The following is a 27,272-nucleotide window of genomic DNA, read 5'->3' on the forward strand; positions in this document are numbered from 1 at the left end:
GGGCAACAAGAATGTTCTGAGTGTAGGATGGTTTCATAGATATACACAGCATCAAATTTAAACATATGCACCATATTAATTATAAATTAATTATAAATTATATCTCAGCAAGGTTGGTTAAACGTACCCATGTGTGCATTTAGGTCTTGCCTCATCAGCCTATGGTCCTCGAAAGTCAAGGCCACATCTTCCTTGTGTGAACTGCACCAAGGTGGCAAAGCATTGCACCCAGGAGGCCTCTGAAAAGAGACCAGTGTGAACCCACACACTTTGTCTCCCAGCTGTGATCACTGGAGAAGCACCTAAACTGGGCCTCAGTTTTCTCATCCATAACATTGGGACACATCACTTAATATACAGAATATTCGGAGAGTGTGATTGGTATGATTCTAAGTAAATCTTTGAAAATAATTGTTTGGTACTAAAAATACATCATAGCTATTTGGCAAAAATTCAAGGTAAAATAAATAGTTTGGGATCTATAGTACCTTAGAGTGCACTTTGCTAAACAGTAATACATACAAAGTGTTCAGATTTCAATTGAGTAGGTTTTTTGGTTGTTTTGATATGAAATTTTAATATATTCTGTGAATCATATGAGAAACTTACTACCTGATTCTGTAGTGTTCTTTCCTTCTAACTTATTGGCACAGTTCTTAGGTTGTAGAAGGTGTCACAAGGAAGAAGTTTAATGCACATCTCAGACTGATGGGCCAACAGTTTGGCAAACACAGAGCATGGGTAATACAGATGAATTTCCTGCTACTTTCCCAAAAAGAAAATGAAGAAAATTATGTGTTTTCTGAACCACGTGTATAGAGTACACACACCCATCTCATAGGCTTTAATCTCAATCCTAGAAACAGCCTGTTGTTTTAGATTATGTTTTCTTTACCCAAGAGACAATTCAGAAGTGTTAAGTGAATTGCTTCATGCTGCCCACTACCATGTGCCAGAGTCAGGATTCAAACCCTGTCCTAATGGCAGGAGCCTCCTGACCTGTGCTGCACTGCCCTTCCCTGCCCTGGTCTTTTCTGCAAGAGCTAAAAAAGAAGGCAGAGTGGCCATTCCCATGTACCTCCTCAGCTGTGGATGTGTGCATGGGACAGATGTCTCAAAGTTTTCACTGAAGTACGTTTACACCAATGACCACAAAATCTCTCTGAATGTTGCTTTTGGGGTTACAAATAATTTTTCGAAAATGCGAAATTACAGATACAGAATTCATGAGTAATAGGGTCAACTGTATCTTGGTGAATTCGTGGAGGGGGGAACTCTGGTTTTTGTGTATATGATATGGCCCCTGTATGTTATCACATACTCAAATGTTAGCACTCGGTATGATAAGCCTTATTGGAACTGTTTTTGAATTACACAAGGATGGAGAACATACATATATAAATGATATTTATGTCTTATGAAAAATAAATGATAATAACATGCAGAATTGCTAAGGTCATTCACTCTGTTACTTTTTTAGGTAATGAATGAATTAATTATTGTTCCATGTCATTACAGATCAATTTCCTGAAATACAGGGCAGGGTTAAGACTGCATGTGCTCTGAAAGGAGGCAGAGTCACTGCATTATGATTTCAATTCGAATATCAGAAATAAAACCTCATGTTTTCCAAATATGATGTGTTCCTAGTAGTGGGATGTGGTTCAGAGTCAACTGAAGTGGATTTAGTTGTGGGTGGGAAGCCGTTGACAAACAAGAACCAGAATTTTCCATAAATGTCAGAGAGTTGAGGTCTGTACTCTAGAAAGTAGGATTGGGAAAGTCCCAGCAATAGGTGACAACTACTTGTACCAGGGAAAAGGTGAGGGCAGAATGGAAGTTTCTAGTGTGTACAGTGCAGCCTTGTGATTGGCAGGGAACCTCATTCTCTGAAGATGGTCTGCATGGCATGGACAGATTACATTATTTATCTTGCTCCAGAGGAAACGTTCTTCTTGAACTTCAACTTTCCCCAGAGCAGTGGTCCCATGGGTAGAGCGTTTCCTCTGTAATGGGACATCTGTTACCATTTATAAGTATCTAAATGGATGGCACCCAGACAAACTTTGTGTCAGAATCATGGGATTTATAAGACTATGACCCTCCATTCAATTTGTCTGCTCTAAATGCAAATTGTATTCTGATTGCTCCCTTTACAATACTGGGAAAAATAATACAGATTCAAGTCCCTCAAACATGCCACCCAAAACTGCTGATTTTCTTTGCTATTCATTTTTTCCCTTTTATAAAAGTAAAGCAGAGAAGATGGGAAAATATTTTTTTCCTCAAATTTGAAGGGTCAAAAGAGATGCCCTCTTCAGCTCAAACTGGGATTATGGGGCTGAGAGACAAATTAGTTACCACTATACACTATCATCTTTATTAAAAAGTTAATTTGTTCTAATTAGTTACACATGACAGTAGGACACATGGTTTATAACTTCTCATTCTTCTGGTTGTACATGATGTAGGTTAAAACTAGTCATGTAATCATATATGCACCTAGGTTTATAAAGGCTGATTTATTCTACTATACTTTTTGCCCCTACACCTGCTCTCCTTTTTACTCGCCCTATATAATTCAAAGTACATGCAATCTCCCCCAGCCCCTTATTGTGAATTAGCATCCACACATCAGAGAAAACATTCAATCCTTGTTTTTTGGGGGATTGGCTAATTTTGCTTAGCATGATATTCTCTAGTTCACTCAATTTACCAGGAAATACCATAATTTCATTCTTTGTTAAGCTGAGTAATATTCCATTATGTCTCTATACCACAATTTCTTTATCCATTAATCCATTTAAGGGCACCATATATTATTAAGATTTGTGCTAGGTTGGGAAAAAATATACCACGCACACGGTCCTCGTAAGCAAGCAGGGGTGGCCATCCTCATATTGAATAAAATCGACTTCAAGACTAAGTTAATCAAAAGGGATAAGGAAGGACATTATATATTGTTAAAAGGAACCATTCACCAACAAGACATAACAATTATCAATATTTATGCACCAAATAATGGTGCTGCGACATTCATAAAACAAATTCTCCTCAAGTTCAAGAATCAAATAGACCACAACACAATAATTATGGGTGACTTCAACACACCTCTCTCAACATTTGACAGATCCTCCAAACAAAAGTTGAATAAAGAAACTATAGAACTCAATATCACAATCAACAACCTAGACTTAACTGACATATATAGAATATATCAACCATCATCAAGTGGATATACCTTTTTCTCAGCAGCACATGGATCCTTCTCAAAAATAGACCATATATTATGCCATAGGGCAACCCTCAGTAAATATACAGGGGTGGAGATAATCCCATGCATTTTATCTGATCATAATGGAATGAAACTGGAAATCAATGAAAAAAGAAGGAAGGAAAAATCCTACATCACATGGAAAATGAACAATATGTTACTGAATGATCAATGGGTTACAGAAGACATAAAGGAGGAAATCAAAAAATTCTTAGAGATAAATGAAAATACAGACACAACATATCGGAATCTATGGGACACAATAAAAGCAGTTTTAAGAGGGAAATTCATTGCCTGAAGGTCATTCCTCAAAAAAAGGAAAAACCAACAAATAAATGAGCTCACACTTCATCTCAAAGCCCTAGAAAAGGAAGAGCAAAACAACAGCAAATGTAGCAGAAGGCAAGAAATAATTAAAATCAGAGCAGAAATCAACGAAATTGAAACAAAAGAAACTATTGAAAAAATTAACAAAACTAAAAGTTGGTTCTTTGAAAAAATAAATAAGATCGACAGACCCTTAGCCATGCTAACGAAGAGAAGAAGAGAGAGAACTCAAATTACTAACATACGGGATGAAAAAGGCAATATCACAACAGATGCTACAGAAATACAGAAGACAATTAGAAATTATTTTGAAAACCTATATTCCAATAAAATAGAAGATAGTGAAGACATCGATAAATTCCTTAAGTCATATGATTTGCCCAGACTGAGTCAGGAGGATATTCACAACTTAAACAGACCAATATCAATAGATGAAATAGAAGAAGCAATCAAAGGACTTCCAACTAAGAAAAGCCCAGGACCGGATGGGTATACAGCGGAGTTTTACAAAACCTTTAAGGAAGAATTAATACCAATACTTTTCAAGCTATTTCAGGAAATAGAAAAAGAGGGAGCTCTGCCAAATTCATTCTATGAGGCCAACATCACCCTGATTCCGAAACCAAACAAAGACACCTCAAAGAAAGAACACTACAGACCAATATCTCTGATGAACCTAGATGCAAAAATCCTCAATAAAATTCTGGCGAATCGGATACAAAGGCACATCAAAAAAATTGTGCACCATGATCAAGTAGGATTCATCCCTGGGATGCAAGGATGGTTCAATATACGGAAATCAATAAATGTTATTCACCACATCAATAGACTTAAAGATAAGAATCATATGATCATCTCAATAGACGCAGAAAAAGCATTCGACAAAGTACAGCATCCCTTTATGTTCAAAACATTAGAAAAACTAGGAATAACAGGAACTTACCTCAACATAGTAAAAGCTATCTATGCTAAGCCTCAGGCTAGCATCATTCTCAATGGAGAAAAATTGAAGGCATTCCCCCTAAAATCTGGAACAAGACAGGGATGCCCTCTCTCACCACTTCTATTCAATATAGTTCTTGAAACACTGGCCAGAGCAATTAGACAGACGAAAGAAATTAAAGGCATAAAAATAGGAAAGGAAGAACTTAAATTATCATTATTTGCAGATGATATGATTCTATACCTAGAAGACCCAAAAGGGTCTACAAAAAAACTACTAGAACTAATAAATGAATTCAGCAAAGTGGCAGGATATAAAATCAACATGCATAAATCAAAGGCATTTCTGTATATCAGCGACAAAACTTCTGAAACAGAAATGAGGAAAAACACTCCATTCACAATATCCTCAAAAAAAAAAAAAAAATACTTGGGAATCAACCTAACAAAAGAGGTGAAGGATTTATACAATGAAAACTACAAAACCCTAAAAAGTGAAGTAGAAGAAGATCTTAGAAGATGGAAAAATATACCCTGTTCATGGATAGGCAGAACTAACATCATCAAAATGGCGATATTACCAGAAGTTCTCTATAGGTTTAATGCAATGCCAATCAAAATCCCAATGGCATTTCTTGTAGAAATAGATAAAGCAATCATGAAATTCATATGGAAAAATCAAAGACCCAGAATAGCAAAAGCAATTCTAAGCAGGAAGTGTGAATCAGGTGGTATAGCGATACCGGATTTAAAACTATATTACAGAGCAATAGTAACAAAAACAGCATGGTACTGGTACCAAAACAGGCGGGTGGACCAATGGTACAGAATAGAGGACACAGAGACTAATCCACAAAGCTACAACTATCTTATATTTGATAAAGGAGCTAAAAGCATGCAATGGAGGAAGGATAGCATCTTCAACAAATGGTGTTGGGAAAACTGGAAATCCATATGCAACAAAATGAAACTGAATCCCTTCCTCTCGCCATGCACAAAAGTTAACTCAAAGTGGATCAAGGAGCTAGTTATCAAATCAGATACTCTACGTCTGATAGAAGAAAAAGTTGGCTCCGATCTACATATTGTGGGGTCGGGCTCCAAATTCCTTAATAGGACACCCATAGCACAAAAGTTAATAACAAGAATCAACAAATGGGACTTACTTAAACTGAAAAGTTTTTTCTCAACAAGAGAAACAATAAGAGAGGTAAATAGGGAGCCTACATCATGGGAACAAATCTTTACTCCTCACACTTCAGATAGAGCCCTAATATCCAGAGTATACAAAGAACTCAAAAAATTAAACAATAAGAAAACAAATAACCCAATCAACAAATGGACCAAAGACCTGAACAGACACTTCTCATACAATCAATCAACAAGTACATGAAAAAATGCTCTCCATCTCTAGCAGTCAGAGAAATGCAAATCAAAACCACCCTAAGATACCATCTCACTCCAGTAAGATTGGCAGCCATCATGAAGTCAAATAACAACAAGTGCTGGAGAGGATGTGGGGAAAAGGGTACACTTGTACATTGCTGGTGGGACTGCAAACTGGTGCGGCCAATTTGGAAAGCAGTATGGAGATTCCTGGGAAAGCTGGGAATGGAACCACCATTTGACCCAGCTATTGCCCTTCTCGGACTATTCCCTGAAGACCTTAAAAGAGCGTACTACAGGGATACTGCTACATCGATGTTCATAGCAGCACAAATCACAATCGCTAGACTGTGGAACCAACCCAGATGCCCTTCAATAGATGAATGGATAAAAAAAATGTGGCATTTATACACGATGGAGTATTATACAGCACTAAAAATGACAAAATCATGGAATTTGCAGGGAAATGGATGGCACTAGAGCAAATTATGCTTAGTGAAGCTAGCCAATCCCTAAAAAAACAAATACCCAATGTCTTCTTTGATCTAATGAGAGCAACTAAGAACAAAGCAGGGAGGAAGAGCAGGAAGAAAAGATTAACATTAAACAGATACATGAGGTGGGAGGGAAAGGGAGAGAAAAGGGAAATTGCATGGTAATGGAGGGAGATCCTCATTGTTATACAAAATTACATATAAGAGGTTGTGAGGGGAATGGGAAAATAAACAAGGAGAGAAATGAATTACAGTAGATGGGGTAGAGAGAGAAGATGGGAGGGGAGGGGAGGGGAGATAGTAGAGGATAGGAAAGGTAGCAGAATACAACAGTTACTAATAGGGCATTATGTAAAAATGGAGATGTGTAACCGACGTGATTCTGCAATCTGTATTTGGGGTAAAATTGGGAGTTCAAAACCCACTTGAATCAAATGTATGAAATATGATATGTCAAGAGCTTTGTAATGTTTTGAACAACCAATAAAAAAAATAATAAATAAATAAAACAAAAAAAATAATAATAAAAAAAGATTTGTGCTATTATAAATATTGATGTGGCTGCATACTGTAGTATACTGATCTTAAGTCCTTTGGGTATAAACTCCAGATTGGTATAGCTGGGTCAAATGGTGGTTCCATTGCAAGTTTTCTGAGGAATCTCCATACTGCTTTTCATAGTGGTTGCAACAATTTGCAGCCCCACCAGGAAAGTATGAGTGTACCTTTTTCTTCACACCAATGCCAACATTTATAGTTGCTTGTATTCTTGATAATGGCCAGCATCATCATTTAAAAACAGTATTATTTTAACTTTACAAATTCATGGGTACTGTGTGATAATCTGATGCTTATATATAGAATATACTGTTCAAATAAGGGTTGTTAACATTTTCACCTCAATCATTTAAAACTTTAATACAATAATTATACATATGTATGTGCTATAGTGTGACATTTCAATGCATGTGTACAGTGTGCTCTTATCAAATCAGGACAATTTGAATTTCTGTTCCTCTCATTTCTCATAATTGGGGTCTTTGAGCTCTTCTCTGATTAGACATAAAACCAATAGGTTATTGCAGAGAAGTTTCCCCTGACACTTCTGTAGAGTATCAGAACTTATTACTTCTATCTAAATCTGTTATGGTACACATTATCTAAACACCCACTGCTCACCCCCTCAACACTTCCCAGCCTCTAGTAATCACTGTTATACATTTAGATTGACTTTTTAAAAAACACGCATATAAAAACATGGAGAATTTGACTTACTTTTCTGAATATAATATTCTCCAATTCCACCCATTTTGCTGTAAATGATAGAATGTCATTCTTTTTAAAAACATTTTAAATATTTATTTTTAGTTGTTGTTGGACACAATATCTTTATTTCATTTATTTACTTTTATGTGGCACTGAGGATTGAACCCAAGGTCTCACATACATGAGGCGAGTGCTGTACTGCTGAGTCATAAGCCCAGCCCTAGAATGTCATTCTTCTATGGCTGAATAATATTTCATTATAAACAGCTGTGTGTATATAGCACAGTATCTTTATCCATTCCTCCACCAATGGGCATCTGGGTTTATTCCATATCAGCTATTGTGAACAGTGCAGCCATGAACATAGGTGGCAGTTATCTCATTTCCTTTGGAATTATACCCACAAGTGCATCATACAGTAGATCAACTTTTATTTTCTTGATGAAGCTTCATCTGTTCTCCATATGGCAGTGTTAGTTTGCATTCCCATCAATAATGTATGAGAGTTTCCTCTCATTCATATCCCTGCCATAATTTATTTTATTTTTGGTAATAGTGATTCCATCTGGGGTAAGATAGTATATTTTAATTCTTATTGCCATTCTGTCTAAATAAGTTGAGTGTTGTTTTTTCTTCTTCATGAATTTGTTGGCCATTTGAATTTATCCATTTAAAAACAGACCAGTGGAATAGAACAGAGTCAGAAATAACCCTGTGTACTTACAGGCAAATCATTCTCAAAAATGATGCCAAAAACATGTGTTGGAGAAAGGAGAGTGTCTTGGATAAATAGTGTTACAAAAACTGGATTTTCACAAGGGGGAGATTTAAATTTGAACTCTATTTCTCACTATAAAAATCAGCTTGAGGACTGGGTTTGTAGCTCAATGGTAGAGCACTTCCCTGGCCTGTGCGTGGCCCTGGTTTCCATCCCCAGTTACACAAAACAACAACAACAACAACAAATAACAATGAGAACAGAATGGTCAAAAACTTAAATGTAAGACTCGAAACTCTGAAGTCACAAGAAGAAACCAGAAGAAATATCTTGTGACATTGGTATAGACAATGACATTTTTCATAAGTCATCAAAAGGACAAGGAATAAAAATAAAAAGAGATAAGTAGGATTAATCAAACTAAGAAGCTTCTGTACAGCAAATTTGCCATAGAGGGAAGAGACATGCTACAAAATAGGAGAAATATTTTGTGTGACAAAGAGTTACTATGTGGAATATGTAGGAACTTAAAATACACAATAACAACAACCACATCAGCCACACCATCAACACAAATTACTCCACAAATAATGCACTGTGATGCTGGGGAAGATTTGCTGCTCAGAAGAGCAGATCCTGGAGAGAAGGGGACTTAGCTAGACCCAATTGCTCTCTGGCTACCTCTGTGCCTTGCTTTGTGTACCAGGGTTACCCATTCAGGGTCACTGTGATTTCTGCTGATCTTCTAGTTAGTGACCTAAGTAAAACACTCTTACAGATTCCCTAAGATGATACTTATGTTGTGAAGTGGAAATGACAAAAGTTCTTCTCTGTGATTGGGATGAAGGTGAGAGTTTGGTTTCTATCTATGGTCAACTACTGCATCCACAAACATGGCTGGTGGGTAGTGGGAGGCCATAACTTCCTCCTCAGGGAGCACATTTATAATGGTACTGTTTTGCAGAGGAAGTTGTTAACATGTCTCAAAAGTGTTGGAGGTTTTCTCTGGCATTTCTGATGTCACTCTTGATCCACTCATCTAATGATCCTTAGCAGGCAGGTGAGATTCTGGTTTGAGGCTTGGAGGAGAGCTCTGAGCTGCAGCTCCAGATTCAGGTGAAGAGGAGAGAAAGAGAAGTGACAGGTTTCAGTTGGTGGCTTGTCAGTCTGGCTGTTTGGAGGCATCTGGTTGAGTTGTGAGCCTTGCCAGAAGTCCCAGCCTGACACAGTCTTTTAAGAAAACATCTCTGCCAATTTTAACCAAGACTGATTTTTGGAATTTTGACTTTGGGAACTTCAAGGTAATAAACTTATTTTAGGCTTTAAACAAAGTAGTCAGTGGGGCTGGGGTTTTGGCTCAGTGGTAGACCACTTGTCCAGCATGTGCAGGGCACTGGGTTTGATCCTCAGAACCACATTAAAATAAATAAAATAAAGCCATTGTGTCCAACTACAATTTAAAAAAAAGTAGTCTGTAACCTTTAGCCAATTATGTCATATTGCTAGCCTCAGTTTCTTCATCTGCAAAATGAGATCATTTCTCCTTTGCAGTTTTGTGATTATGTTGTGAATTTATGCTTTATTTTCTGATGTCTCTTCATGACATGATGCCTACTCTTTCTTTCTTGCTCCTCTATACATTTTCATATTGGGCCAGGAGAGCAAGGCAGTAATGCTTTATTTGCTTATTCTGAAGATGTAAATTGAAATGGAGACTTGTATTGCCTAAGTCTGAATCTGTGAATGGATCAATTAAAGGGGGTGCCTCCAAATGTGGAGTCAAAAGACCAGGCTAAAGTGCTGCATTCTTACCACTATTCTGCAAAATTATAGTTTAATGGGGAAAAATAATTGCATCTATGTTTCTAGCACATTTCATGAGTGCTTTGCCTCATGGATTTACTAGGATTTTAATCTAGTTCAAACGTCTCTTGGTTTTTCAGAAGATCCTCTTTATGGCTTGAGTTAAATATGATTTTATGAGACAAAAATGTTTTGTGCATCTTCTAATATGGTGCCAGAGTGAAATAAATTGCACCTTGGGTTTGATTACTGGTGGTTTGAGTTAATGGGAAAAGGTAAGATGAAGAAAAAACACATTGCAAGGTTATGTGACTTTATTAAATTATGTTTACAGGTTTACTTGTCACAATTTTGAAACAAAATGGTTTTTCTGGCATCTGTTTTTTAGTATTTGTTACTGATTAGTGCCTGCAAATTACCTTTTATTGGAATCATGTTCGTGTGGTCATACTGTTGTCTAATAAATCAGAGCTGTCACAGCTCATGTACTTTGCTATTGTTAGGTTTTGCTTGTGCTTTTCTGGCTGGTGCATCTCCTGGTTCTCTCTCTTCCCCAAAATTTTCAAACAAAGATGACTCCATTTTTGGGAATGGGAAGGAAATGAAGAGTAAAGTAGAGAGGCCGTGTTTGTGGCTCAGTGGTAGTGCACTTGTGTAGCATGCCTGAGGCACAGAGTTCAGTCCCCAGCCCCACATAAAAATAAACAAATTAAGTAAACGTACTGTGTCCATCTATAACTAAAATATAATTAAAAAAAGAGTAAGATGGACACGATAGTGAGCTTCAATCACCAGCAACCTGGAAGGTGTAGGTCACTGTCTTGGTGTCCCACCACCTCCTGCAGATTGAGATCTCAGACACTGAGCTGAGACAGATCAAGGGCTAGAGGATTCTGGTGGCTTCCAACAGAAGGTGAGGAGAACACAACAGTAGGTTACAGTGGTCTGTGCTTAAGGTTCAGATAAATCTGACTTGGGACTCACTCACATTTTAATGTTAACACCTCCTAGAGTAGTTGTGGGGATGCTGTGAGATGACAGATGCACCTGGCATGAGACTTCGCATTGGCTATAGCTGTTTTCCAACACCATCTAATTCCTGTTCATTTCTGTGTTCCTCTTCTTCAGTACCCTTGCTAGTGGATGTTGGCCATTTTTCATGCACATGTTGCAAAGATTAAGACTGTGAGCACTGGAATGAGGCTTCATGAGTTTAAACCCTGGTTTTCCCACTTAAAGCTCTGTGAACTTGTGGCTTCACCTGTCCATTCCTCAATTTATTTGTCTAAATCAAGAATAATAATATTACTGAAAAGTAGTCCCAATAATTTAATGACGTGATGTCAAGTAGACAGAATTCTAAAGATGAACTGCTTGCTCTCTAAGAATCCCATCTCCTGCTTCATCAGTTAAACACTAATCTGATAGTGTGGTGAGGGGACTTCACAGAAATAACTACAAACAACTTATCGATCTTATGGAGAGTACCCTCATGGGTCAGACCAATCAGATAAGCCATTTGAGAGCAGAACATTTTCCCTATTCTCTTCTCCACACCATCCAGTGTATGGCCCACAGACTGGGTCTGAGAGTGTCCTTGGCTTCTTCCACTTCATTTCCTTAGTTTCTCACTTCCAATGTATGTGACACCAGTGTTGGTGTGCAGTAGTTTGGACACGCTTAAAAGTCATCCTTCAGCCTGGAGACAGGAGAAGCCCTGGACTAGAAGTCCTATCATTACACAGCAACTTGGTGTTCCCTGCAGCAAGGCATTAGGAAGAGCAATTCTTTCTAGTTCATTAACAGCACTCAAGAGGGCTTCTTGTACACTCACACTGCCATGATGTACATCAACACTAGCCTTCTGAAGACAGAAATTGGCAGTGATAGAGAAAACTTACACACCTTACTCTTCAGCAAATACTTTTCCCATAAGTCCCAGAAATTGACTCTATTCATTATGTTCATCTTGCCTAACCTCTGGAAATAGGAAAATTTCCTCCTAAATCTGATCAGGGGCTAGGGAAGTAGCTCAGCAGTGAGTCTGCACATAGCATGCAGAAGACCCTAAGTTTGATCCCAGCACCAATAAATATTTTAAATATTTATTAAAAAGTTAATTTTAAGCAACTTCCCATTATGGTACCATCAAAAGGGAAAGAAAAGCATTCTACTGGATTCCCCATCTGGCCCCAGAAAATGACTCATGGGAGTCAAAGCCAACCTCACAGGTGCTACAGACCCAGGAAGTGGGTCAGATTCCACCTTCCACCTCCATCTCCCTCCCACACAGGCAGATCTACTCCTGATTTCAAAGAGATTCCCATCAATAAAAAGTCATGAGGCCAAGCCTATTAACAAAGAGCTTTTAGATGCCCTGGTCAGGTCCCTGTTTGTTGCTTACTAATTGTGGGCTCATTGCCAAATCCCAGCACACCTTGAGGCTTCTATTTTCTCTCCTATACAATGCAGATCACCTTTACCCAAGGTCCTTAGGAGGATGGCAGAACACATTGAGTGCAAAATCCTGCCACTGGGGACAGCACACAGTGGTCACATTGATCATCCCCTAGAGCTGCTGACCCACCATGGGCAGCAGCTCCCTGAGCTGAGTGTGTGAGGGAATGGGTCAAGAGACAATGCCTGAATTCAACCTGGGTTGACCCACTCCTGAGATGTGTGACTTGGACAACTCACAAGTCATCTCTCAGTGACAGTTTCTCTTGTATTACATATGATTCTACTCATGCCAGAATCTAGCTGTGATACTCAGAAAAGGTCAGAAGTCCCAGAATAAGAAGGATCTATTTGTATCAGATTGTATCTCTGCCCTTATCCATACTTAGGGCCTGGAGAGCTTAGCTACCACAACTTGATTCATACCAGTAAGTGGCCAGCAAGACTGACATCACTGCTGGACTCATCAAGACCTGAACTGCTCTGGCCTTCTGTGCTTCAGTCACAACTTAGAAGCCACCACTGCAAGAAGATGTTGCTTTTAATCTATGGCTATTGAGCAGTGATGGCTCATGAGCTGGTGGGTTAGGAGCCCTGCCTCTCCTCTTAGCACCTCTCATCAAGTGTCCCAGGAAGGTATTCAGAGGCATTTTCAAGCTTTCACACACCCTTTGTACCCCTAACCAACAAGTTCTCTACAATGTACCAAAATATGCTTTCTCTATCCCAGGACAACAGGATTCTGTGTAAGTCTCTAGCCACAAATGACAGTGGATTTAAAGGAATTCCTCATTGCACCCATCACAACCCCACTGTCAAGATGGTCTAGAAGAAAACATGCTGGTGACTCCTATCACTGCAACCATCTCAGAACAAATGTGTCCCTTTGAAGAATGCTACTAACATTTAAAGCCTCCTGGGTCACCTGGGCCTTGGGCAATTGGCTGTGAGAGAGGAAGCTGATTTTGTTACCAGTGAGCAGAGGAAATGAAAAAAGTGAGTGTCTGGCACCTAGATAGCCTTCAGCCTCCATCAATGTGTAACTACTACGTCAGGGAGGGAGATCGTGGGCAAAAGGGAGAAATGCCTGTCTGGCAACAATTGCTAAGACTCAACCCCATAAGTTACAGCCCAAAGGTGGTCTACTGGGTAGCTCCAAGGGCACTGCCTTCTGTAGGGTCAAGGTCAAGACAGCCTTCTTGGAAGGCTGAATCTCCTGCCTGGAGAAACTCCTTTTCAATTCCAGGTACTGCAATGGAAGCCCTCAGTGAACTGGAGGGCATAGAGGTAGGATGGAAGTGAAATCCTCCAAAATCAGGGCCTTGAGCTGCCCTAGAAAACCCAAACCCAGGGATATGGAGTGAGGTGAGGACCTGGGATCAGGGTTCAATGCCCTAGCTTCAGAGGTCATTCAAACTCTCTACATCTTAGATACTAGAAGTACTGCCATGGAGTTTGTTAAAATAGCCTAAGAGGAAGAGGATCCCCCAAGGGATACAGTTGTCAAGATCTGCCCCCCATTAATAATTTTCTCCCCACCAGGAAACAGTCTGCAAAGTGGTCAGCTGCCAGGCAGGAACTTAGGAACACTTGTGATTGCAGGTGGAAAGCTGCTCACTGGTAACTCCACTTGAAGGTCTTTCGTTGTTTAAGAAACTGATCTTTAGAAAAGGTCTAGAAGAACCAGCTTTAATCAGTCTTAAGTTACACAGCTCCTCTTCAAAGTTACTTAGGGTAAACTTTGCTCACTCTAACTCATGATAATTCTAAATTCTCAGAACTCAGTGAAGTACATCTGGCATTCATTTGGTTTGGTACTGGGAATAGAAGCCAGGGGTGCTTAACCACTGAGCTACAGTTTGTGGTACATATATCTCAGAAAAAAGGAAAGAGAATATAATGCCATATGTATCATTGTGAGCCCTCCATAAATCAGTTTTGAACATTCTTGCTAATTTGTAGTATAAAAATAGAATGCCCAAACAGAAATGTGTATTAACTTCTCTGAAGACAAAGACTAGTATGTAAAAGGAAACTAACCAGAATATATAAGGGATCACTCTCTACACTAAATGATAAATAAAGTCATTAATCTCAATTTCTATATTATTGCAAATAAGTAAAAATTTACAAAACTGCACCAGTCCTGAGAGGACACTTTGAACAATGTTTTCCTGATAGAGATCAAGAAAGAACATTTATTAAAAATACACTAATTAAGAATTAGTGGTTAAAGATTTTTTTCAAGTGTTAAATATGCTCTTTAGTTTTTTGTAAAGACTATATATTTCAGTCTAAAATAAATGTAGCAATATAATTTTCTTCTCAAATATCAGAAGCAGCTTTATCACAATTGATGGCAGTGAAGACTTTCAATGATACTTGTGCCCTTGATTAATTTAAATGAGAAAAAAAAAAGTTTGGCATTGAAAAAGAAACGCTACAAGTTCAATAAATCTAATCTGTTTTCCCTCAAGAGTAACATTAGTTGTTAAATCAATCCTGTAATTTTTACTTTCCAGCATAAAACATTACTCACGCTAAACGAGTGGAAGACAAGTCAACATTCATGATCTGATAGAATGGACTGATGATTCCCCACTGATGTTAATCCAGAACTACTTCTGCCCTAACTACTACAGGAAAATAGTTGCTAGTATGTTTCATTTTTTACCCCAAGAAACTGAAAATAAGGTAATTTCAGGTTGAAAACAGAACTGAAATGCCTAAATACCATGATACAGTCCTATAAAAAGTTATAGCTTCAGAAAAAAAACATGAAAGGTCCTTCTAAATATGACACCATTTATTGAATAAGGTTACAAATTTGTTTACAGCTCTGAAAATTATAGTTAAATAAAATAAAACAATATTAAAAATTGGCAATTTATAGAAAAATAAGGAAGTATTAATTCCAAAAATGAAGTCATATACTCAGTTCATATTTATATACACTTTACCTAAATAATTGGGTTGTTATTGTAAAAGCCAAAATTCTCACAACTAAAGAAGAGTCCTGGGCTGGAGATGTGGCTCAGTGGTAGATCCTTTGCCTTCCACGTGAAAGACCTGGGGTACTATCCTCAGCACCACATAAAAATAAATAAATGAAATAAAATATTGTGTCCAACTACAACTAAATGATAAATATTAAAAAAATAAGAGTCCTGCTCCTGATATTTGAGCTTTCATAATTAAAGGAATAGTCTTTTTACAAGATTTATGTGGAGAAATATAGCATTAGTGAAGGAAACTAATAGATATATGATTAAGTGTTTTATTTATATACGATTTTTAGTTGTAAATAAAATTTTATTTTATTCATTTATTTATATGTAGTACCGATCATCAAACCAGTGTTTCACACATTCTAGGCAGGATATCTGCTACTGAGCCACAACCCCAGTTTTTTGTAAAGACTATACATTTGTAAAGATTATACAAATATGATTATATATTAATAACCACTAACAAAAATCTAAAAAGGAAATGGGTTTATCTCTATTATCAAAGAAATAAAGCCAAAAATAGATAACAACAATAATTAGACCTGAATTATTTTCTAATGTTCTACTCATTATACAGATTCTCTGATTCTATCATAGTTTTATCAAAGGCCTGAAATATTTTCTAGCACTTGGCCAGCATCTACCCTTCTACAATAGAGGAAATGGGTATGGTAGAATCCATTTCATGAATTAAATTCATATACCCAGGTATACCAATATTCCTTATAATATGCTACATACCTGAGAGTACTGATATTGAGTAAAAGGATAGTGTTTAAAAAAACAGAGGACTTGAGTTGTGACCAAGCAATAGAGTGATCACCTAGAACTTGCGAGGTCCTGGGTTTGATCCTCAGCACCACATATAGATAAATAAAGGTATTGTGTATATCTAGAATTAAAAAAATATTTTTTAAAAAAAAAATGGTTAACAAGGCAAATTTTATATCATATATATTTTAACCACAATAAAACATTTAAAATGGAAAACAAACAACTGAGGTGTGCCAGTGAGGGGTTTTTGAGTTCTCACTGATGTGGGTTCTCAGTGAGGATGGCAGGTGGCCTGATTTCAATAGGTGTTTTAGGTGGTGCCACATCCTGGGATATCCAGTCTGGTGAGGTGTCCATTTGAGGATTCATCTGGGAGGGATTGGTTGGTGATGGAATGCTGTTCATAAATCCTTGCCTGAAATTTTGAATGAATGAGTGATAATGCCATTAGCTATTTTAATATTGGGTAAAAGGACAACTTGCAATTTTTTTTTTTTTTCAGCAAAGAACTTTAGGAAGGTCAAAAATATGATAAATGTGGCCTCCTATTCTGAGAGTGTTTTAAAGTGACAGATTCCTGGAAATAAGAAATGCCAACTTCCTTTGGGAAATGTAAACCTCTATTTAAAATATAAAAATTCAGTGATATAAATTACATGATGTACTTTTTCTTGAGTTTGCAATTTCAGCTGTGCATTGAGTTTTGTGATATATTTTGAGGATGTGTGTGTGTGAATGTGTGTGTGTGAATGTGTGTGTGTGTGTGTATGTGTATGTGTGTATACAGATGTGTGTATATGAAGTGAGGGAGGGAGTCTGACTCCATTATTTTCTGAATATTTATCTGTTCTCTCAGCACCCTTTGTTGAAAAGGTCCTTTGTCATTGACATGCCCATGCATTCTTGGTGATGCATTACCACATCATAATATTGGCATACACATAAGGGTTTTCTGCCAAAACTCATTCACGATTTGTTCTTCAGGAAAAGGAGCCATGAAAGCCCCTCTGTGACAGGTTTGCTCTCTCTAGCTTTCCCAGCTCACTATAAAGTGTCCACCTGCAGGTATAGGTACAGCCTATGCTTCCAGAGGCTAGGCTGTCTCTGGGTCTCAGGCCCTGCGGACTCCACTTCCAATGAGTCCTCATGCCCATACCTCTGTGTAGATATGACAGATTAGCAGCTCTGCCTGATGACACCCTAGCTGCAACTTGACCAAGCACATGTCCATCTAGACTGGCCAGAGACTCAGGCACATTGAACCCAAAATGGACTGTTAGTCCCCTCACGTGCACAGATCCAGGTGACTATCACACAGGTTTCTTCATAGGATGTCATTCAAAGGGGCATAGCAGCACATTCTGTTCTAATCCATCCAGGTAGCAATCAGTTATTAATTGTATGGGTAACGCCCTTGACACTTGGACCTCAATTACTCTACTGAGGGGATTGGTTGAGTCTTCTGAGTTGAATCATTTAACGCAGGGGACACATTTGGGTTGGAACAGGGAGAAGTGTGCAACCAATTAACTGGGCCTCTATAGGCTGGATTCCTGTGTGAACCTCCTCAAGACCCTGAAGAGGTCATTCCTCCTAGGATGGCACTTGGAACCCTCCTACCCACACACTCAGGACTCTACGAGAGCTAACTCTGTACCCTGCACCTGCTCATCACTCATTCATCTTTGTGCACAGAAATTTCTGCTAAATTTCTACCAGGATCCACTGCTTGGCAGAAATTCTGCTTTCTCTGCTCATATTTCCCTGCAAAATTTTCAAAGAAATAGAGTGTTACTTCTATTTTTTTGTATAATTTGAGTTAGATCATCATTCAGACTTTATTTTTCTGAAACATATTTTATGTATGTAAGTATGCCCACAATTGTATTTGTATTTTAACTTTTTTCAAAATTTTACTAATAGTTTTATATGCCATAGCTGAGAGAGCATATTAGGCTTCATAAGCATGAATAAGAAACACTGTTGTATTTTAAATATTATATTTCTTCAAGATGTGAATAGGTCTTAAATGTAAATATCAAAGACTCATAATTACATGGCAATTAATAAGCTTTTAGTTTCCATCCCCTACTTTAAGGTTAAAGGAAAACTCTTTAGACATGTTACATTTAGTGGAAAAGAAAATGGAAACAAATTAAACACTTACTTGTCAGCCTCAGGACTAGAATAGTTTCACAGCACTTATGCCTCCCATGTGGCAGGGCAGCGCTGATGAAGAGGAACAGTGAGGCTGAAAACAGCTTCCCAGGTCATACAGAACTCCATTCCTAGGATTCCAAATTCACATGCTCAGCACTGCCATTTCTGAGACTCCACTGGGTTAGGAGTATCCTCTGCACTAGGCTTTCATTAGGTAGGGTGAGCACTACCTACACTGGCAGATCCCAGACTCAAGGGTGGAGTTGTCCTCAGGCCAAACCTAATTTAATGCAATATGGCAAAGTTTTAAGAAGTGAGTAGCATATCTGATTTCTACAAATTATTTTAGAAAATGTCCTTTGAGATTGTAAATATCATCACTTTAACATATTTTTGATTCAAGTCTAAATTAACTTAACAATAACTTATAACTGCATACAGTGGTTTGTATGTAACAAACAAAATGAATACATCATGTAATAAAAGAATTGTGAGAAGTATGACTAAGGAATTTCCCAATGATAAATGATTTTTGGACCAGTATTTCAGAAAATCCCACAGTGTACATAGTAATACATAGAAAATTCAAGTTGAGTGCTGAATATGTACGGATATGGAGCACTTTTGTTTTGGTACTGAGTATTGACCTCAGGGACATTTAACCACTTAACCACACCCCCAGGCATGTTTTATATTTTATTTATAGAAAGAAAGTCTCACTGAGTTTCTTAGTGCCTCACTTTTGCTAAGGTTGGTTTTGAACTTGGTATCAGCCTCCCTTAGCTGCTGGAATTACAGGCACACACCACAGTGCCTGGCAATGTGGAATATGTTTTAGTGTGTTCAAGGGCATGGGCTGAATCTCCAGCCCTGTAAAGAGAGAGGGAAATTGATTTAAGTTACATGTTTTGAAAACTTGGGCTAGGATTGTGGCTCAGCATTAGAGTGCTTGCCTAGCATGTGTGAGGCCCTGGGTTCTATCCTTAGCACCACATGAAAATAAATAAAATAAAGATATTGTGTCCAAATATAGCTAAAAAAATAAAATATTTTGAAAACTCAATATCTATATGAAACATATTTCAGACTGCAAAATATTTTAGTGCAATGATCATTATAAATTCTCATTTTGCTAGGGACAGTGGCACATGTCTGAAATTTCAGTGATTTGGGAGGCTAAAATAGGAGAATTACAAGTACAAGGACACCTTTAGCAACTTAGGCCCTAAGCAATTTAGTCAGATAATGTCTGAAAATTAAAAACAGAAAAAAAGAAAAAGGGATGGAGATATGGCTCTTTGGTAAAGGATCCTTATAGTAAAATTATCATTACAAAAAAATTCAACGGGGTGAAGTTTAGCACATATACAATCCTGCATTCCTAGTTACTTTGGAGGCTGGGGAGAGAATGGAAAGTTCAGGGCAGCCTAGGTATCATAGATCCTGTCTCAAAATAAAAAAAATATGTATCAGTATGTAGCTTAGTGGTAGAGTTCCTCTGGGTTTGATCCCTAATATCAATAAAATTCACGTGAGATATTTTTATATGCCACATGAAATTAAAATAGCTCAAAATGTAAGTCAAGCACAAAAATAATTATGAACACCCTATCACAGAAAAAATTTCTCAGATACTTGATCTCTTAGATGATCTTGTACCTCTTTGAACTTCAATGATAGTGTATTTACATTTATTACAAGGGATATCAGTGCTATGAGGATACTAATAATCACTGACAATCTAATTTGATATTTAGGTTTAATTAATTTTATCAAGATCAAGGAGGCTTTCTAAATTCAGGTCAATACATTCAAGAAAAAGGTTTGGGATTGATGGTAAACTGGCATGTTCATTTTACAACAATACAACCACTTACCCTTTAAATCTTTGTTCAACTAGATATTATTATCAGGGCTGGGGTTATAGCTCAGTGGTAGAGCACTTGCCCCTCACATGAGAAGCACTGGGTTTGACCCTCAGCACCTCATAAAAATAAATAAATTAAATAAAGATATTATGTCCATCTTTAAAGAACTCATAAACAAAGATACCATTGTCTTCTGAAGCTGTACATTTCTACTCATACAGCATATTGAACAGCACTGAAAATCAGACATTTATTTTTCTTTTAATGAATTAGCTGGAATGTTGGTTTATGTTGCATATCACTTTGTATACAATCACAATTAAATCCTAGGAATGTTTACCTTCCAGCAAGTAGTATTCCTAAAAGGTGAAATAAAGAATTGTTCTTATGTTGGATAGAAAACTATTCAAAATCAATTAATGCTGATTCATCAGAGAACTGTAGATGTATTTTAAAGGTAATGTGAATAAACCTTTTTGCTTCAATGGGCAACTAATAAATATCTGGTTCAGCTATGATACTGAATATTAAGTATTGGTCATATCCATTAATAAATTCATATTTTTAAAAAGCTTTAGCTGTCATTAAATATACCAGGTGTTCAAAACTATTAACATGAAATTGACTTTGTAAGATGGTGGTATAAACTGGGGTAAAAAGTCCTATTGTGGGGTGTCCCCCAAACTTTCTATCAATTCCTGTCAGTGAGGATAGCAAATAGACTCTCACCCACTCACCCTGTGCACAGGCTGGTGTGTAGTCACTAGCTCAGTGACTACTGGCTCATAGCAGTACATTTTTGGACTATCTATTTTTCTTAATAACAATCTAGACCTAATGTTAGGATTAAATATCCTTGTCATACAATAATGATGATTTTTTTCCCCTGCAGTACTGAGGAATCCTGGGCCTCTCACGTGCTAGGTAAGTGCTCTGCCACCAACCTATATCCCCAGCCTCCTTAAAATCTTATTGTGAGACAGGGTTTTCCTACATTGCACAGTTTGGAGTCAATTTTGTAATACTCTTGCCTCAACTTCCTGAGTCACTGAAATTACAGGAATGTTCTACCATGGCTGGCATGATGAGCCAATTTTACTCTGAAAGTTCAGAAAAATACTGGCAGTTTTTGACCCTTCTATACTTTACTAAGCACGGAGAAGTGAATGTGATATATAGTCATCATAAAACTATTAGCAACATAGCCACTATGCAGATGTAGGGGGTACCTGTGAAGTCATGTCAGTTAATCTTTGTTTTAACACTGTTATGCTGTCGTTCAATTTGCCTTCAGTATCATACCTGCCTTTAGGTTAGACCCAAAGATCTGAGAGTCAGTCAAACATTTCAAAATCTTGAATACATTCCAGGTGTAAAATGGAAAGCAATTATTTTGGGTAGGTCAGTTAAAAACACAAGCCACACTACTACCCAAATGTAAACTCTAGTTAGGGGAATGTTTCCTTCCAATAATGTCAGGTAGTGCATTACTTCACAATACATCTTTACCCTTCAAAATCCTGCCTCTGCTTTTTGTCAAATTTCCTGCTGCTTGCCAATAATGATAAGAAAGGTATGATTACTTGCATAATTTGTAAATTTGAGCCTATTTTAAGAGTTACTAAAAGTTGTATTCCCTTTTTCCTTCAATGTTATCTGCACTAGAGTAGATTATTTCAAGAAGTCAGTATATATCTCCCCATGATAATGTGGCAGACCATAAACTCAGTTGCACTTAATCTGTGAGACAGTATTCAAACTGAGAGCATTTAGTTTTAAAAGCAAGCTCATACAGTGTTCTTGCTTTTAATGTGATCAGGTATTACCAAGAATCATAGTTTTTTGAATGATCACTCAATGATTAGGCTTTCATGGTGATATAATGAAGTGTGATGCAGGGTGTTATTTCAGGAGTTCATTCACTAAGCAGGGAGGAAAAAGAGAGTTGAGGTTCCACCAATCAGCATGAACTAAATTTTGCTGAACATTAAAATCCAATAAAGATTGCTATTATGTGGCTTCCAGAGTGGAGGCTGATAATCTCTTCCCCATGTTGAAGTCATCATTTTCACCCTGCCTGCCTCTCAGGTTGTTTTTGGAGGTGCCATCATAGGAAGGAAGTGCATGAACAGCTCTTCTCTGTGATGATCCCATATTGGATGAAGGGGGTAAAATGAATCCAGAAGGTGTGAAGTACCTAAATGAACTGACAAGTAAGTGACAGTGACCATGGCAATGAACTCCTACAGCCAAAAGTCACATAAAATCATAAATTCGGATATAAGAGCTCTCACACATACAAACACTAGTAATAAGTCTTTTTTATAAAACACTCTCAAACATACAATGAGCTTTGCTCTTCCTCTCAGCAACTTGAGAGTCTACTGTCCACCACAGAGGTGAAGAAGCACATGTGATTCACCTCAAATGAATTTTTGAATCTGCAGTGGATGGCCAAGTACAAGCAAGACACCCAGGTCTCCCTCAGCTTGCAAATGCCACACCAACTGCACCCTGCATGTGGATACAGCCTGTCACTTAACTTACTAATTGGGGGGCTTCATTTTTTCACCTTTTCTTTAGTGTATTCATCCAATATACTCACATGACATCCTAATGCCAACAAAGTCCTGCAAAACAAAAGCAAACATGAGCTACAGGTGCCTTCCCTGTGTCCAGGCAATGAATCCTAATGGCTGTGAAGGGGATAGTGATCCAACCTCAAAGCACAGCATAAGTCAGTTGTTTTAAAGCTAAATAAAACTTTTTATTTTCAATTTTTAATAAAATATTTTTTTACTTTTTTTTAAAGCTTAACAGTATGGATTATTATATTTTATAGAGCCATGTCACACATGCTTGGTGCTTCAAACTGAGTTAATGATTTTCTGGATGCAAAGCCATCTGATGCTTGATGCAGATGCCTTAAATACTATAATATTTCTGCATCTATGACCTATGAGCTAAGGAAAAACCAAGGACAATTCCAGAAATGGCAAAGAACACAAGAAAAAGATGAACATGAGACCCAATACTAAGTCCTTGAGCCAGGGCCTACACAAGTTAGCAGAAAGTGAATACGACAGAATTTTTCTTGCCATCTATAGATAACAAAGCCTAATGCTGCATACATGTGGAGAAAGAGGCTGCTCCATTTGGTCTGGTGCCCTTCTTGCCTCCATGATATATGCAGACACCAAGCAGCCCCAGACAAGAAAGGCTGCAGACAACACAGCACACACCCAACTGCTCCTTTTCAACAATACTAAGGGCCTGAGTGTCTTGAGCCCTCCATGTGGCAGCTCATGCCTTTTAGTAGTTTCTGGGAGGGTTGGTTTGCTTGTGGCCTAATGCCAATGGTCAGTTTCAGGTTTCCTTTGTTTTTTTTTTTTTTTCCTTTTTTTTATTGGTTGTTCAAAACATTACAAAGCTCATGATATATCATCTTTCATACATTTGACTCAATTGGGTTATGAACTCCCATTTTTACCCCATATATGAATTGCATAATCACATCGGTTACACATTCACATTTTTACATAATGGCATATTAGTGACTGTTGTATTCTGCTACCTTTCCTATCCCCTACTATTCACACGTCTGCCACCCACCCCTCCCATAAATCCAGTCTTGCTTTAAGTTTTTCCCAGGACCCTGTGGACCACTCAGACCCAGGGTAGATGCCAAGAAGCCTCTTAGACATGTATCTGCCCTCTAACCTGATGCCACTTGTCTGAAGGTCCTGCAGTGAACCATCTTGAAGCAGCCAGGGCATCTGAATATAACCTGAGCAGTGAGAAGGGCCAAGGTCAGTAATTAGGGTGTTTTGAGACCTAGCCAGTCACTCAGTTGGATGCTGCTGCAAGGCTACAGTGTGCTGGAGGCACGGAGGCCCTTCTGTCCTATGAAGTCAAAAGACCAGGCTGTGAAACGCAGGGCCAGCACCATGAGCAAGCACATCTTGGACTTATGGCTTCCTCTCCCTCCTCTTGGGTTAAGAAGTTTGGGTGGAATGCACCTGCCAGTCCTACTGGTATGAACTCTGAAGAGACGCTGCAGCAGCACTAATGCCATGGGGGTGGGGGAATGGTCCCATAACAAAGGGCTGAAAGTCAGACCAGTGACCCTGAAGGACAGAGGCCCAAGGTAACCCAGTACCAGGGAGGGCTCCGGCCAGCAACTTCAGTTCTAACCACTGTTTTGGCCTTTAGGGTCCCTGCCCTTGCTGTTGGTCGGGTGTTGAGAAAAGTGAAAGAGCCAGGCAAGGAAGTGGTCAATTGGTGGGTGGAATTAGCAGGTTTCCAATTTACAGTGGGCCAAGCTCTCCTGTGCAGGATCTGAGGACTTGCCACCACCCAGGAACCTCCCTCAATCTGCATTTCTTGAGCTCTTGCTCAGGAACAGGGGCAGGCATGGTACAGGGTCTTCTTAAAGGGTCCTTCTCCAATCTAGTGAAATAACTGACATTTAGGAGAACTTGCACATGAAAACAAATAGGAAAAACAAAACCAAAAAAAAAAAACCTTGATCTTCCTCAACTCCTCAGGCCTTCAGTCCAGGCGGAGCACACACGACACCACAGGAAGCCAACAGCTTTCATTGAGAGCTCAAAACTAAAATGACACCAGCTGGTTCATACTGGAGAGAAGCCCTTCCAGTGCATATTCGAAGGCTGTGGGAAACGCTTTTCACTGGACTTCAATTTGCGCACACATGTGCGAATCCATACAGGAGACAGGCCCTATGTATGCCCCTTCAATGGTTGTAATAAGAAGTTTGCTCAGTCAATTAACCTGAAATCTCACATCTTAACACATGCTAAGGCCAAAAACAACCAGTGAAAAGAAGAAAAAGAAGACCTTTCTCAACTGCAGGAAGCATCTTCCAGGAGTGTGAATGGGAATAAATATGCCTCTCCTTTGTATATTATTTCTAGGAAGAATTTTTTTTTACTTTTGAATAAAGTAAATATAGAAAAGGCACAAAAAGAAATAACTGGAAAGTTAAATCCCCCCCCACCCCAGGTTCTTCTGTTTAGTTAGTGCCTTTTCCTTCTTCAGAGGCACTGACTGCTACTGGTTCTTGTACAATGTTGAACCCAGGTGCAAAGAGAAGACTACCAATTCCATTTTTAAATCAAACTAAAACAAGCTTCTATTTGTGTACACAAAGAGAGCTGATCAGCGACTGTCTCTCCCAACATGGGCTAGAAATCAGCACCCCAGTTTCAGGAAAGAAGTTTTATAGCACAAAAAGTTGCAAAGTGGGATGTCTTGAGAACTTACAGCTAACAGAATATTGACAAGTATAATAAAAAGCAGAGAGTAGGTTAGTGATCTACATGTCTCAACATTTCAAGTTAGGAAATAAATTCAGATGCCAACATCAAAATTTATGAGGCACCGCTAAGTTTTCAGAAAGGGTAGTTACCTGGTCAGGAAAAGCCAGGCATGGGTGAGTCCAAGGTATGGACAGGCATTCCAAGCAAGTTTGAAACATCAAAATATGGCCAGGCCAAATACAAAACCTAGTATTTACAGAAACCAGAAATGTACTTTTTATAATGTTTGACGAGATGACTCCTGAACTTAGGATGGAATTAGGCTGGGTTTATCAACTACTGCCTGGGGTCTGCACATACTAAAGAAAAATGTGTGTGTATTTGTGTGTGTGTATGTGTGTGTGTGTGTGCACATGTTTGCCATTGGAGGTGTTTCTGTCTTTCCCACAAATGAGAGTATACAAGAGGTATTTCTCTATAACTTCCTCTTTTGATTTGATGATACAACCTTAAGATTAGTATCCTTTCACATAAAGCTAGTTTGTGTTTTTTAACCTCCTTAAAGTATTCCATGAGAGCTTCCAATCACTCCTGCAAGGTAGGCGGGCCTGCGACCCACCGGCAGAAGAGGAGCAGCGGCCTGCTGAGAGGCAGAGCCGCCCCCTCCCCCTGCGCCAGCAAGGTAGACGGAACTGTGACCACCCACAGAACAGGCCCAGGGGCCTGCTGAGGGGCAGAACTGCCCTCCACCCCCCGGGCCTGCCAGGAAGGCAGAACTGTGACCACCGACAGAAAAGGCCCAGTGGCCCGCGGAGGGGCAGAGCTGCCAACCACTCCTGCAAGGTAGGCGGGCCTACGACCCACCGGCAGAACAGGAGCAGCGGCCTGCTGAGAGGCAGAGCTGCCCCCTCCCCCCGTGCCTGCAAGTTAGACGGAACTGTGACCACCAACAGAACAGGCCAGACCTGCAACCGACAGACAGAACAGGCCCAGTGGCCTGAGGAAGGGTAGAGCCGCCCCCCCACCCCCCGCGCCTGCAAGGTAGGCGGACCTGCGACCCACTGGCAGAACAGCCCCAGAGGCCTGCAGAGGGGCAGTGCCGCTGTTGCGCATGCAAAGTAGGCAGAACTGCGACCACCGACAGAACAAGCCTAGCGGCCCGCAGAGGGACAGAGCCGCCGCCCGCACCTGGAAGGTAGGCTGACCGGCTACCGACCGGCAGAGCAGGCCCCCTGCCAGCGTAGTAGGCACATTGCCCCAATTGGAGGAGGGGAAGAGCCGCCGCCCACGCCTGCGAGGGAGACTTTGCAACTATACAAGACCAATATAAATATATAGGGGGAAAATTCAATAGCACAACAGTTTCACCAAGTAGAAAGGAACGCGAACAGTATGAAGAGACAAGGAAAGAAAGGACCACAAGCAATGCAGGTCAACTCAACGTTCGAAGAGGTAATAGCTGCAGCAGATGGAATGTCAGATAAAGAATTCAGGATATACATGCTTCAGATGA

At 39.0% G+C, this 27,272-nt stretch overlaps 1 protein-coding gene across 4 annotated transcripts in view; it reads left to right on the forward strand.

The window, feature by feature from the left end:
• The window catches only part of LOC114079369 (dual specificity tyrosine-phosphorylation-regulated kinase 4-like), a 119,665-nt gene extending 93,144 nt beyond the window's left edge, over positions 1-26,521 (forward strand). The window contains exons 17-19 of one of the 4 annotated variants that reach the window (XR_011707371.1): positions 21,370-21,401; positions 22,566-24,286; positions 25,025-26,516. Coding sequence is in view for 3 of the 4 variants with exons in the window: in XM_071611423.1 (XP_071467524.1) it covers positions 21,370-21,401; positions 22,566-22,654 (121 nt within the window). In the remaining variant the exon portion in view is untranslated. Of the gene's footprint in view, positions 1-21,369; positions 21,402-22,565 lie in introns of all 4 variants that reach the window. The other 3 variants (XM_071611423.1, XM_071611422.1, XM_071611411.1) reach the window with 3 other exon arrangements.
• Positions 26,522-27,272: the final 751 nt, after the last annotated feature.

This window comes from Marmota flaviventris, chromosome 4, assembly GCF_047511675.1.
Source record: "Marmota flaviventris isolate mMarFla1 chromosome 4, mMarFla1.hap1, whole genome shotgun sequence".
Lineage (NCBI taxonomy): Eukaryota > Metazoa > Chordata > Mammalia > Rodentia > Sciuridae > Marmota > Marmota flaviventris.